This window comes from Podarcis bocagei, assembly GCF_964188305.1.
Source record: "Podarcis bocagei genome assembly, chromosome: 14".
Classification (NCBI taxonomy): Eukaryota; Metazoa; Chordata; class Lepidosauria; order Squamata; family Lacertidae; genus Podarcis; species Podarcis bocagei.
In genome coordinates this window covers 1,220,127-1,234,354 of record NC_138139.1, presented here as the reverse complement: position 1 = coordinate 1,234,354, position 14,228 = coordinate 1,220,127, and the positions used below count along the sequence as shown (strand labels likewise).

General features: G+C 48.9%; 1 protein-coding gene across 3 annotated transcripts; it reads left to right on the top strand.

Moving 5' to 3' along the window:
- Positions 1-4,275: 4,275 nt before the first annotated feature.
- On the top strand, positions 4,276-13,588 carry SH2D7 (SH2 domain containing 7). Of its 3 annotated transcripts, none has more exons than XM_081170124.1 (6): positions 4,276-4,476; positions 4,857-4,946; positions 8,781-8,946; positions 10,497-10,721; positions 11,512-12,474; positions 12,966-13,588. In XM_081170124.1, the coding sequence occupies exons 1-6, from the start codon at positions 4,334-4,336 to the stop codon at positions 13,023-13,025; spliced, it is 1,647 nt and encodes a 548-aa protein (XP_081026250.1). In that variant the 5' UTR covers positions 4,276-4,333; the 3' UTR covers positions 13,026-13,588. The 3 variants fall into 3 exon arrangements, with proteins under 3 accessions (XP_081026250.1, XP_081026251.1, XP_081026249.1); XM_081170125.1 differs by having other exon boundaries at positions 11,509-12,474; positions 13,277-13,588; XM_081170123.1 differs by having other exon boundaries at positions 11,509-12,474.
- The last annotated feature ends 640 nt before the right edge of the window (positions 13,589-14,228 follow it).

The following is a 14,228-nucleotide window of genomic DNA, read 5'->3' as shown; positions in this document are numbered from 1 at the left end:
GGTTTTTGATGGGAAATTGGGACAGTATACAGCTTGACCCCGCAGTACGACCAGTCAGGCTCAAGGCCCGCCGGGTCCCGTTCGCCCTGAAACCCCGTATAGACGAGGAAGTGGACCAGCTCGTGGAGCAAGGAGTGCTGGAGCCGGTGCCTAATGCCCCCTGGGAAACCCCAATCATCACACCCGCCAAGCCTAATGGTTCGGTCCGCATTTGCACAGACTACAAATGTACCATAAACAAGGCCCTCGCGGCCCATGCATACCCAGTGCCAGTGATCAGCCATGTCCTTGCCACCCTGGCTGGGTCGAAAATTTTTGGCAAGCTGGACTTGGCCCAAGCATATCAACAGCTGCCAGTAGATGAGGCCATAGCAGAGGCACAGACGATTGTGACGGATAGAGGAGCGTTCAGGGTAAAGCGGCTGCAATTCGGTGTCAGTGTGGCACCAGGCATATTCCAGAATCTAGTGGACTCTCTCCTTAAAGGGATTCCTGGCGTCACCCCCTTCTTCGATAATGTGTTGATTGCCGGGCCCACACCAGAGGAGTTCTGCACCATTTCCAGACGGCGGATCTCAAGGTGAAGCAGGAAAAATGTCTACTAGGAGTGCCTCAGGTGGACTTTCTGGGATTTATGGTGGATGCAGAAGGTGTCCACCCGACTGGGGACAAGGTACAGGCCATTTGTGATGCCCCAGCGCCCAAGAGCAAGACTGAACTTCAGGCCTTCTTGGGACTATTGAACTTTTACCATTCCTTCCTTCCCCACAAGGCAGCGGTAGCGGAGCCCCTACACAGACTCCTGGACAATCGGGCCCCTTGGGTGTGGGGCCAGTGCCAGGAGGCCGCATTCCAGGCAGTCAAGGACTTGCTTGTCTCAAGCTCGGTCTTGGCACACTTCGACGAGAGGCTGCTGGTGGTGCTAGCATGCGACGCCTCGCCCTATGGCATTGGCGCTGTCCTGGGACACCAACTCCTGGATGGAAGAGAGCTACCGGTGGCATACTTTTCCCAGACACTCAACGCAACCGAGCGGAACTACTCGCAAATCGACAAGGAGGGTCTGGCAATCGTGAAGGGAGTAAAAAAATTCCATGATTTCTTGTACGGGTGGCCCTTCACCGTGGTGACTGACCACAAGCCGTTGCTTGGCTTGTTTGCCCCCGAAAAGCAGACCCCCCAAGTGCTGTCTCCTCGCGTCCTCAGGTAGTCAATTTTCCTTGCCAGCTACCAGTATGCACTGATTCACTGCCCTGGGAAGGCAATGGGCCATGCGGACGCCCTCAGCAGGCTACCACTACCGGAAACAGGTCCCGACCCAGCACCTGCACAAGAGGTTATGAGCCTGGAGCTGCTTCCCGACCGCCCCATTCAGGCACAAGAAGTTGCACACCATTCCAAGAAAGATAGGGTCATCTCCCGGGTCCTGGACTGGGTGTGGAGGGGATGGCCCAGCAGCAGCCCTGGGCCAGAATTCGCTGGCTACACAACCCGCAAACATGAACTGTCGGCCCACAAGGGGTGCCTGTTATGGGGAAGCAGGGTCATCATTCCCCAGCCCCTCTGCAAAAGGGTCCTCACAGCCTTACACGAGACACACCCAGGGGTAGTGAGAATGAAGGCCCTTGCCAGGAGTTATGTCTGGTGGCCGGGGATCGACCGAGAGATAGAGGCCTGGGTCAAACACTGCCAGGCCTGCCAAGAATCCCACCCAGATCCCCCAAGGGCCCCAGTCCAGTCCTGGGAGTCCGCCCGAGCAGCATGGTCACGCCTGCATGTGGACTTCGCTGGCCCCTTTCAGGGGAAAACATTCCTCATAATGGTGGACTCCTATACCAAATGGCTGGAAGTCGCACTGGTACCGTCCACTTCCACGCCCGCAGCCATCCGGGTACTACGCAGGCTGTTTGCAACCCACAGGCTCCCTGACACTCTTGTCTCAGACAACGGGACTGCATTTACGTCAGGAGAATTCCAAACCTTCACAGCGCAGAACGCCATCCGCCACATCCGTTCAGCGCCATTCCACCCTGCCACCAATGGCCAAGCAGAACGCATGGTGTGGACCACCAAGGACACCCTTCGCCGCATGACTCAAGGGGATTGGGAGTACCGCCTTGCCACATTCCTCCTAGCACAGCACAGCACCCCCAGCTCAACGACTGGCCGGAGCCCCGCTGAACTACTAATGGGTCGGCGCCTTGCAATCAGATTGGACCGCCTTCACCCCGATAGAGCTCAGGATGAGGTAGTGGTGGGGGAAGGCAGGAACCCCCGGACCTTCGAGGCTCAGGACCCAGTGTACACAAAGAATTTTGGGGCAGGCCCAGCATGGGTACCCGCCACAGTCACCAGGGTCACTGGCCCCGTGTCGTACGAGGTGCTAACGGATGGGGGGCAATGCTGGTGCCGCCACTGCGACCAGATACGATGACGATTCCCGGGAGAAAACCAGGAGGAGGACAGGTCAGAGGAGTCCCAAGGGAACAGTGGGGCAGTGAGGCCCATAGAGCAGGAGGGGCCAGCAGGAGAGGCAGAATCAGCAAATACAGAGAGGACCCGCGAGGCCGAAAGGACACCGAAACTAGAACCACGACTGAGCGAGCCGGTTGCGCCAGACCAAACAGCCCCATCACAGCCAGCATCCTTGGAACACGAGCCAGAACCTGAACCCCGGACCAGGGAACACCCCAGGCCTCAATGCACACGTAGGCCACCGGCGTACCTCGAGGACTATGAATGCGACCTCCCGGGCAGGACTGGAACTTAGAGGGGAGGGGTGTTATGTACTGAGTTGAATAGGATCCAAACTGCAGCAGTCTGATTGGTCCTAGAACAATGCAGCAGTATGATTGGTTGGCAGGAACCACCCAATCATTCTCCAGATAGAAGTGAATCCACAACCTGATTGGCTTACAGTAGAATTCCGGAATTAGCCAATCATGTGCAGCCCATTGTGTAAGTAATGTATATAAAGCAGATACTTTGAGGGGACTTTCATTCATTCCTCCTCACCACTATGAGCTGAATAAAGAGCATGAAATCACTTTGCGACTCTATTTCAGAAACCCTCAAAATTATATTTTAAAAAACAAAATTTTGGTTCTTCCTGCTTTGACTCTATGATGTCAAAAGGTTTTTGTGACAACCCTGCAGAACCCCATCTAGTGTACTTTTTAAAAAACAGAATGTTGGCATGTGGCCCCTGGAGGGTTGACCATGGCACAATGTGGCCCTTGGCCTGAAAAATGTTATCCACCCTAATAGTGCTTGTTTGTTCTTTGTTTGCTTATTAAATTTACATCCCAGCCTTCTGCCCAATGGAGCCCTGGGCTGGCAATGATGAGTAACATCTTATAAACAATTCCAGTATGGATCTGGACTAGGAAAGATCCCAACTTAAAAGGCTTGCTGGAAGAGGAAGATCTTCGGTGGATGCTTAAAGGCAACAGAGATGGTACCTGCCTAATATTCACAGGAAGGGGATTCCCAGGGGGAGGAGCCACCACACAAAAGGCCCAATTTCAACATTGCATGGATGGGCCTCCTGAGCAGACGGCATTTGCAGGAGATGCTCCCTTGCAGTGCTCATTGATCAATTGGATATTAATTGGATATAAGGGATGAGGCGCTGCTTCCAGTTCCAAGTGATACACACCAAAGCCATACCCTGACCTTAGCTCGGCAGCCGGTACAGTTCTTTCCATTCTTAATGTAGGTCCACCTTTAACTGAGAACAGAATCCAATTTCTTCCCGCATTCCTAATGGCTACAGCCATGATGGCTGGGTTCTGCCTCCCCTGTTGCAACTGATATGCTTCTGAATAACAGCTGCTAGGGGTCACATGTGGGCCTTGTTAGTGGACCTCTGCTAACAGTGAAGTGCAATGGTTAGAGTGTTGGACTGTGACCTGGGAGACCAGAGTTTGCTTCCCCATTCAGCGGTGAAACTCACTGGGTGACCTCAGGCCTACCTCACAGCGTTGTTGTGGAAATTAAATAAGGAGTAGGGGAGCTGTATGTGTCACCTAGAGCTCCTTGGAGAAAAAGGTGGGATAAAAATGCAACAAAATACAATAGCTAGGGGGTCAGGCTCTGTCAGACAATTTGAAAGTCACATGAGTTGCCCCAAAGGAAAGTTGCATGCTATCCCTGCTATTGAGGAAACATGATCCTCTGTTTATATTTTTACTCTTTGGAAGAGAAAGCTGTAAGGAAATGAGATCTCTAGGAAGCTATAATACAGACCACGCAACTCTTCCGTTCCTCCCCTCCCCCTTTCAGCTATTTCCATCTCTGGATAAATAGTAGGCACCAGCAATTGGCTTGAGGGATGGAAGCCAGCCTGGAAATTGAGAACCAGCCCTCCGAGAAGCTCAAGGACCTGGTGCTGAGGTGGTTTCTGCAGACGCAAGTTCCTCTTATGTTACAGGACGGCAGCTTGCCAGAATGGTTCCATGGATTCATTACAAGGAAGTAAGGAGAAAAGCACTGAAATGAATGTTTTAGTTAATTGCCACTGTCTTTTGAACTAGATGATTTGGGATTGATGGGAGGCTGCTGGTTTTGTACCTTTCTCTTTTTATTAAGAAAAGAAAATGTGCTTAACAGGAGAGTCCATGCTAGGGTTGCTGTGGGTTAGTGAATAGATCATCGGGATAGGATTTATTAGATCCACTTTTCTTGAGGACTTTTAAAAAATGCAAACTGATCTGGAAATGTTAAGAACTGAATTAACAATTGGAAAAATGAGAAATGGAGACAAAACAAAAACTGATAGAATCTTTTATGTCTAACCTCTACTTCTGTACCAAATCAGGCTGTGACATTATAAAAGAAGCTGTCTCTTTGTACAGGCAAACTGAAGAGCAGCTGAAAGAAAAAAGCTTTGGCAGTTTTCTCATCCGATTAAATGAGAGATCGTTTGGATACATCCTCTCCTACAGGTAAGCTTTTGAGTTTAGATTGTCTCTTTGGGCTGGAAAATGTCACCATTTTCAAATTGTCTTATACTGGGTTTTTGTTTGTTTGTTTTGGACTTCCAGCAGAATGTCATGTAGAATCACTGCTCTCGCTCTCTGCCATTCTCCTCCAATAGGCAGTCCACTTTCTGTGGCCACTCAGTCCCCATGGGGTGGTTTGGGTGGATGGCCAACCCAAGGGTTGCTGTCTCTATATAAATTTGGTGTTCTTCTGAAAGCCCTGGGCCCCTTCAAGCCTCCTGAAAGCTTTCTCTCTTGTGTGTAGATGGTCTTAGGTAGACTACTTAGGGAGCAGCGTGTGTCACCCGAGCACTGGAAAGAGAAGGAATGATGGGGCAACCGGGAACAAATTCCAGAGATGCATGTAATATGAGGCCACTGACTGCAATCAGGAGGAAATGCAATACTGTGATGCAGTACTCTCAGTTGTACCTCCTAAGACTGAATTGAATCAAGTTCTACTCAGAATAGACCTGCTGAAATGAGGGGAACTAAGTTAGGCATGTCCATTAACTTCAGTGGATTTACTGTAAGTTGATTTTGGATCAAATTCTGCAGGTTTCATCTACAGGTGGTGAGATCCATTGGTGATATTGTTTGGCTCTGTTGACACTGAAATGATTATTTTGGCCCAAGGTTTATAAGTGGGGTGGGGATGGATCCTGGTCTACCATCCTTAAGCGATTGTTTGGTAAGTATATGGGATATGGCAGCTTCCCTCTGGCAACTTGCCCTGTGGAACTCCATGCCAGTAGAGTTTCAGCAGGAACTATTTCTGCCTTCTTTCAGCCACCTTCTGAAAAACTGTATAGTGACTGGTGTGGCTAGCAGCCCTTGATAGCCTTATTCTCCATGGATTTTTACAGGCTTCTGAGTTGATTTGTGGGGAAGTGCCTTCTCCTCTCAGGGTGCCATTTGTGATGTCCTCAGCATGGCCAGGACATGGCATGGACACCTCTGCCCCACAACTGTGAGACCCTTGAAGCTTTGGTGCTGTCCATTTTGTTACAGAGCAGGGATGTTGGACTCCAGCTCCCCACAGCCGTAGCCAGCGGGACCAATGACCAAGAATGCTAGGGGTTGCAGCCCAGCGACCACGGGAGGATTCCCCAGTCCTATGGTGGAGCCTGGCTCCCCTTCAAAGCATCACTTTCTGTGACATAAGAGCAACTCCAGTCCTTAGGCAGCCGATTGTTCAGAGAAAACTGACTCCTGATCGAGACCATTCAGATAGTTTGGTAGTCATACCACAAATGGTGAAAGAAGTACTCATGCAAATTCAGACGTGTTAATGTGCCAAAGGCCCTTGATGAGTCTCTGCATGGTGGCTTCTGTCACTGTGGCTCATTTGTAGTCAAATGAAAAGCATTTATTGCACACCCAAAGCCTAATGACGGGCTCTGTCCATCTCTTCTCTCAAATGCTATGTCTGAATTCAATCCTTCTGTGGTGACTTTCCATGAAGAGGTACTCCTTCTTATACAGAAGGTCAGTATTCAGGCTTCTGGTACTGCTCTGCTTAAAAGAATTAAATATATGATGAGAAGCAGAGAGCACAGCCAACAAGATAACTTCCTCCATGAAAAATGCAGTCTTTTTCTAATGTACTAATGTATAATAAGGTAAACCCTCATGTGCTAAGCAGAACCTTTGTGATGTTAATTTATTATGTTTGATTTTGGTATGGAAATTTGTTCCTATATGTTTACCGCTAGATATCCTTTCGACTTTTACTTTATTTGGCATCTGTTATTATACTTGCTATGTTGTAAACAAATATGAGAAACAAAAGAATGAAATTTATCTTATGGGAGCTAGTGGCTCTTAGGAACATTTTCTAGGGTGCTTTGGAGTTTTTAATAGGCCAAATGAAGCCTATGATCATGGAGGTCCCTATTCTGTACCTTTCTGTTTTTTGCGCCCCACTGACTTCCAGGCAGGACTTCTGGACTACTGCAGTGCTGCACATATGGAGCTGCCTTGACAATTGTTCAGAAGCAGCAACTGGCCTGATTTGTAAATGTGTACAGTTCTGGTGGGTGTGTCATGTGTTAGCGGAGGGACAGTACCTTTGGTTGGGAACATGTCCTGCTCCTTCTGAGGTACTTTGTCCGCCTTTGGTCCTCACCCTGCACTCAGCTCTCACCTGTGGCTCCTAGAAGCTGTCAGCATGCAGAAGTGGCCACAATCCCAGGAATGGCTTTGACTGGCCAGTTCAACCAGGTGTGGGTAGCTAATGGGACTCAAACCCTCAGAGAGTTGTGTCTTCCCCTACATGCGAAGACAGGCTTTGGCAGATGGAGTGGATGAGTCCAAGGGTGTGCCCAACGGTTAAGAAGGCAGTTTCTGTCCGTGCTATAAAGGGATGTGAGGGGCAGATGGGTCTTGTCCGCCTAGGGAGCCCATCTAAGAGAAGGAAAACTCTGATCCTAAAGCTCTGCTGCCTTGTGGAATATCTTCAGAAGAAGAAAAGGCTAAGGAGTAAACCCTACACAAATTCGGAGTGGAGTCCCTAAGACGGTTGGATGGCGCCTTGTCTGCCTCCTTCCAGCAACTCCTGCAGCCAAGCTGGTGCCCAACGTCTTGCTCTGCTTTCCTTTGGACCACATCAGTGAGGCCGAGAGACAGGGGGTCTTGTTCTCTGGGAAGCCCAGGACATCCCTGCACACTGCCCAGGTTTGTATCCTGGAGAGGACTCTTGGTTGCTGCTAGTGTGGTTGGGCTTTACCCGCAAATGCCAGCAGTTCTGGTGGCAGTTACTAAAAAAGGCTATTGGATAGAAGTGGACAATGCAAAGCAGGGCAACCAATATGATGGGGGTCTAGAGCAACTCCTGTATGAGGAAAGGTCACAATCATTTGTGGCTTTTTAGTATAGGAAGAAAAGGTGACGCAGGTTGGGGGCACGATAGTAGTTTATAAAAGCATGTCTGTTGTGGAGAAACTGACGGGAGAGACGTTTTTCACTCTTTCTCATTAATACTAGAACCAGGGATTGTCCACCAAAGCTAAATGGTGAGAGATTTGGGACATACGGAAATAAGCACTTCTGAACAGAGAAAATAGTTAAACTCTAGAACTCACTGCCACAAGACATGGCGATGGCTGCCAACCTGGGTGCACAGTAATCCAGACAAAGTTAGGAAACCCAGAACAACGAAGGATCAACTGGGGTTACCTCCAAATCATACGCTTAAAGAACTTTTACAGGCATGGAGCATCCTGGGAACTGTAGTTTGTTATGGGTGCTGGAAACTGCAGCTCTGTGAGCTCAGCACCCTTGATAAACTATAAACTACAGTTCCCAAGCTTCTCCATGGCTGTTAAAAGTAGTATAATAATGCTTTAGATGTATGCTGTATTGAGTTGTGGACCATACGAAGTCAAACAGGAAAGCTATTGTTCATTTCTGAATCTCTCAAACATTTCTATTGTATTGGGGCAACCCAGTCAGATGCGCAGGATATAAATAATAAAATTATTATTATTAAAATAAAATATTTTTTTTTTAATGTGTTGAGTGATTGTATGGGCTGAGTGCTTTGCTAATTCAGGTTGAAATTTAAATGAGGAGGACATTGGAAGCATCCCTGGTCAAGCCCTGTTTTCAGGCTGTGCATGGAGCTGAGTTGCCCCCGTCACAGTCAAGGACATGAATCATGTTCTCTGAAGCGGACTTAGTAGCTTAGTAGCTGCACTAACAATGCGCCCAGATCTTCTGCTCCCTTTGCCCACACTCCTAGACCAGTGGAAATTCCTCTCTGCCTAGTCCTAAAAGGGGCACTTCTTTTGACTGCAGGGGAAAAGATCGATGCCGCCATTTTGTCATCAGTTGTCAACGGAATGGATGTTATGTCATATCAGGGGACACCCAGACCCATCCAAGCCTTGCGGAGCTCATAAGCTACTACCAGACTTCCAAGATAGAGCCTTTCGGAGAAAATCTGACTATGGCCTGTCCAAATGTGAGTCAAGCATTAGACTTTGTTTCAAAAATATAATCCTTCCTATAGTCATCATGTGAACTGAATTGCTGATCTGAGCATTAATTTTGCCAAAAGCAACCACAGATAGAGTCATCCTGTTGCTTTTAGTCAAGTACAGCAATGTGATCATCAATCCAGTTCATCTGGACATGATGGTACCCTAAAATTGGATAAGCACCTCTTTATGTGCCCAGATGTTTCAACACGTTTTATAGCCTATTTTAACTTTCTGATATAATTTGCAGGATTTTGTTGGGTTTTATTGGGGGGTTGGGGGTGCATTTTCATGCTTGATCTTCTGTGTTGTTTTTATGTTTTATTATAACTTTGTTGGGGACGCGGGTGGCGCTGTGGGTTAAACCACAGAGCCTAGGACCTGCCGATCGAAAGGTCGGCGGTTCGAATCCCCGCGGCAGGGTGAGCTCCCGTCGTTCGGTCCTAGCTCCTGCCTACTTAGCAGTTCGAAAGCACCCCTAAGTGCAAGCACCCTCTTTCTAGCGGGAAGGTAAACGGCGTTTCCGTGTGCGGCGCTGGTGCTGGCTCGCCAGATGCAGCTTAGTCACGCTGGCCACGTGACCCGGAAGTGTCTTCGGACAGCGCCGGCTCCCGGCCTCTTGAGCGAGATGAGTGCGCAACCCTAGAGTCGGTCACAACTGGCCCGTACGGGCAGGGGTACCTTTACCTTTTTATAACTTTGTTATTGGAGTTTGATCCTGAAGGTTGGAATAGAAAACACAAGTCTAGAGCATAGTCTCCAACTGCCCACAAAATGCTGGGACCGTCACAAAAACCCTTAAACCATCACGGCTTCTCACTTTCTCATACAGAGTCCCAAATTCCCATCTTCATAGAGATACGCTAACCGCAAATGGCTTGGTGTTGGGGGAAGCAGAGGTAGAGAGAGTTGCCTAGTGAGGCCTTCTCCTCCTCCTCCGCTGCCACCGCCACCTCCTCTGCCCAAGTTGGAGAAGGTGGGTGGAGGGAAAGAGGGGGAAAGTCTTGCACCAGGCCCGGGGGAAGAGAAAGGGGGAGTGGCACAAGGGGGGCACCACTGCTGACACTGCCAGTGCCACCGTGGGAAGCTTTGACTCTCCGGCCTGGCAGCTGCCCATCCAGCAGCCATGCTGAATAAAAACAATAAGGAGACCCTGAGAAGGAGCAGGCCCTGGGGGTTTGGGGTGGTTGGGAAGGCTGTAGCTGGCAGGGTGCAGGCAGGCCGGGGGGGGGGGGCTGTAGTTTGATGGGTGTGGAGTGGACAAGGAGGTTATGGGGGTCAAGGGACACTGGGCTTTGTATTCCTTCAACTGCAGGGATGCTCCAGGAAAGGATTCATTTAACTTCTACAGCTGCCTGAAAACTCTATGTGTTAACATTTAAGGCTGGGAAAATGAAAAGTTGAGAAAAACTGAAAGTGACATATTCCTTGGAGCAAAGGTCCATCTAATTCAGCATTCCATTTTTCCTCCAAATCCTCTTGCAAATCTAACTACTGTTATCCCCCTTTCTATTTCTTTTCCATACCCTGATAGCAAGAGGAAAGAAGCATCTATGATGAAATCTCTGTGCATCAGCCAAGAGCTTTCCAGCAAAGCTCTGCAAGCACCACTTCGGAGCTGACCAGAGAAGAGTCTGGCAGCTCACCAGCCCCCAGGCCAGCAAAAGAAGACAGCAGCCCCCAGCCAGCGACACCCAGGAAAAAGCTTCAGGAGCAGCAGGAGTCTTTGTCAAGGGAGAACCGGAAGCTGAGCCCAGAGGTAGATTTTTCTTGAGGAAAAAGCTCTGAGTGGCTACTGTTAGAAAGATGCTGGCAGTGGTTTTCAGTAGTTTAAATGGCTTTAAACAGACCAATTACTAAAAGAGGCAAACCCTCGCTCTACTTAAAAGTTGGAAGAGAAAGGTCTTCAGTAGGTGCCGAAAAGGTAAGAGAGACAGTGCCTAATATTCAAGGGGAGGAAATTCCAAAGAGGAGGTGCGACCACAAAAAAGGCCTGGTTCCTATGTTGCGCAGAATGGACCTTCTGGCAAGATGGCATCTGCTGGTCACCCTCACCTGAAGAGCCTAGTGATCAACTAGGTATAGAAGGGGTGAGACCATCTTTCAGGTATCCTGAGCCGAAGCTCTATAGGGCTTCACACACCAAAACCAGGAACATAGCCAGCAGCCAGTGAAATTCTTTATGTAGGTTCACCTTGAAATGTGAACTGAATCAAACTTCTTTCTCCACCCCTACTGACTACCAGGCAGGATGGCTGTGTGTACAACTGGGGGGGGGGGGCGTGATATGCCTCCATATGCTGGTTGCTGGAAATCAGAAGCGGAGAGCTGTGCTCAGGTCCTGCCTCAGGGCTTCCCATAGGCATCCAGTTGGCCACTGTGGGAACAGGATGCTGGAATGGATAAGCCAATGGCCTGACTCACAAGAGCTCTTTTTGATGTTCTTTGAAAAGATCACTGTCCTCTCTCATCTTGAAATCCTTGTTTAAGAACTGGACATTAATCTCAGCCATTTCTTCTTGCTTCCCTGCCCCTTTCTATCTCAGCAGGACCCCGAAGCAGCCCCACTGGTGCCAGACAAGAGCTGCTTGCTAATAGCAGAAACCTTTGAGGAAGACTTTGGAACCGAAGGAAGCATTGCTTATTCAGCAGTGAAGAAACACCCATTAGACAACAGGAGCCTGGAGGTGCCAAAAGACATGTGCAAAGTGTTGGTGGACAGTTTGCCAAAGCTTGAAGAACCTGGCCAAGTTAGTGCCCCTCCCTACAAGAAAAAAACAAGTACTGTGTTTGCATTGACTAAGCAATCTGATAGTCTATGTGGCAAAAAAGTCACAGAAAACTCCCGTCCAGAAACTACTTACTCTATAATTAGCCGAGACCAAGACAAGAGCTGTTTGGCATTCCCTGTCCCCACCAGTGGTCCATCCTCTGTTGCTACACCCAAGAAAGCAATGCTAAACCCTCCTGCTTCAGCTCCTCCCAAGCTGTCTCCTAAGTTACCTAATAAGCCTGTGACCTCCTCAGAACTCTGGGGTTCGCAGTCTCCATTTGCAGCCTATGCCAGCTCTCTTGTGTTTGAGAAAGAGCCTCAGGAACCAAACCACCCCCAGAGTTTGCCAGGTTTGCCAAGGGGAAACATGCATGGGCAGATTATTAAGATGAAACACCCTAAATCCACAGCACCCCTCCATGGTGATGATCTTGATGAGGCAAGCAATACTTATGAACAGATTCCTTTTACTTGGTCAAAGGGCATCACCCATGACCCCAATTCAGAAAAGCTTCTCCAGTCTTCACTAATACAGCCCAAAGAGACTTATGATCAAATCTCTGTGAAGACTGGGAGATCCTCTAAGGCACAGGTCTATACTGTGAATCCATGCAAAAAGAGCCCTGATCCGTTCTCCAAAGCCTTTTCCTCAAAAAGGAATGTCTTCACTGCAGAGAACACCTATGAACAAATTCACTTCAGTCCTGGAAAAGAAGCAGAATGCAAGGCAAGCCAAAAGGTAAACTCTACTCAGCTTGCATAAAATAGCTCCGCTCATCCAAACCCAGCACCAATCCAAATCAGATCCTGTTGCACTTACACCCCTTTGGTGTCACCCGGGATGGAACAGGGCCCAATCCTTCCCCCAGATCCCAACATGTGCCCACTTCCCTTATCTGTTTTTGCTGCTCCAGTGGTGGCAGCAGAGTGTTGGAATAGAAGTTTTTCCTGCTCTCCATTCCCGCCCCATGCCTTTCTGGTGCCCAGCACACTGCTTCAGCTACAAATTAGGCACCTGGCTGGGAAATGCAGTTAGCAAGGTCAGAAACGCTGAGAAATTCATACTTCCCAGTGCTCCTGGTGTCTGGGTCACAGCATAGCAGCATGCAAGGCAAAAGGGAGTGGGGAAAGAGTTTTGCGTTAGCTCAGTTGGATAGTTTGTGGTGCTGATAACACCAAAATTGCTGGTTTGATCTCCTTATGAGTCAGCTGCATATTTTTGCAATGCAGGGACTTCGACTGCATGATCCTGGGGGTCCCTCCCAACTCCACAATTCCATGATTCTATGATTCCGTCCCTCCCATGATGCCCCTGATGGAACAGCAGTGAAGAGGAGGGGGTGTTCTGAAGGAGGTGTGGCAGGTGGGAAGTGGGGAAAGAGCCCCAGCTCAGATTAAAATCCAAGCTGAAGATGAACTTTCCAGGGTGCAAAGCTTGCCTTTTCAATTACCCTCGTGCAGAACTGCTCGGTAGACTACCTAAAAATCTCTCTCTGCCTTCCTTTTGAAATAAACCTTCATGTAATTCATTTCCCTACCAGAGTGATAAGCCCAGAAGATTCCTGTTTGCAGAAAAGAAGACTAAATTCTGAGCACTGTGCTTGAACTGTCGCTCTGAGCCTCAACCTGTACTAAAGATCACTAAATGAGAACCAGCAGCAGCTTGGCTTCCTAACAGTCTTCTTCCGCTGTGTTACGAAACCTCATTGTTTCCTACTCTGGGCTGCAATGGTTGCATTTTTACAGAAGTCCCTTTTCCCATCACAAGGCATGCATGCTTTTCTAGAACGTCCTATCTGCTCCGTCAGACGGTTCTGCTGACATATAAGTATCAGGTCTGATGTTTAGATATATCCTTATAATAATAATAATAATAAATTTTATTTATATCCCGCCCTCCCCAGCCGAAGCCGGGCTCAGGGCGGCTAACAACAATAAAACAGTACAAAAGTACAACATAAACAACATTCTAAAATCATTCATTATAAAAATTAATTAATTCAAGCCACTGGCAACCATTGGGCCAGAGCTCTGCAAAGACTGCCGAGGGAGGGAGTCAGGCTGTGCCCTGGCCAAAGGCCTGGTGGAACAGCTCTGTCTTGCAGGCCCTGCGGAAAGATGTCAAGTCCCGCAAGGCCCTGGTCTCTTGTGACAGAGCGTTCCACCAGATCGGAGCCACAGCCGAAAAAGCCCTGGCTCTAGTTGAGGCCAGCCTAACCTCTCTGAGGCCTGGGACCTTCAAGATGTTTTTATTTGAAGACCGTAGGTTTCTCTGTGGGGCATACCAGGAGAGGCGGTCCCGTAGGTACGAGGGTCCTAGGCCATATAGGGCTTTAAAGGTTAAAACCAGCACCTTAAACCTGATCCTGTACTCCACCGGGAGCCAGTGCAGCTGGTATAGCACCGGGTGAATGTGATCTCGCAGCGAAGACCTCGTAAGGAGTCTCGCTGCAGCATTCTGCACCCGCTGGAGTTTCTGGGTCAGTCTCAAGG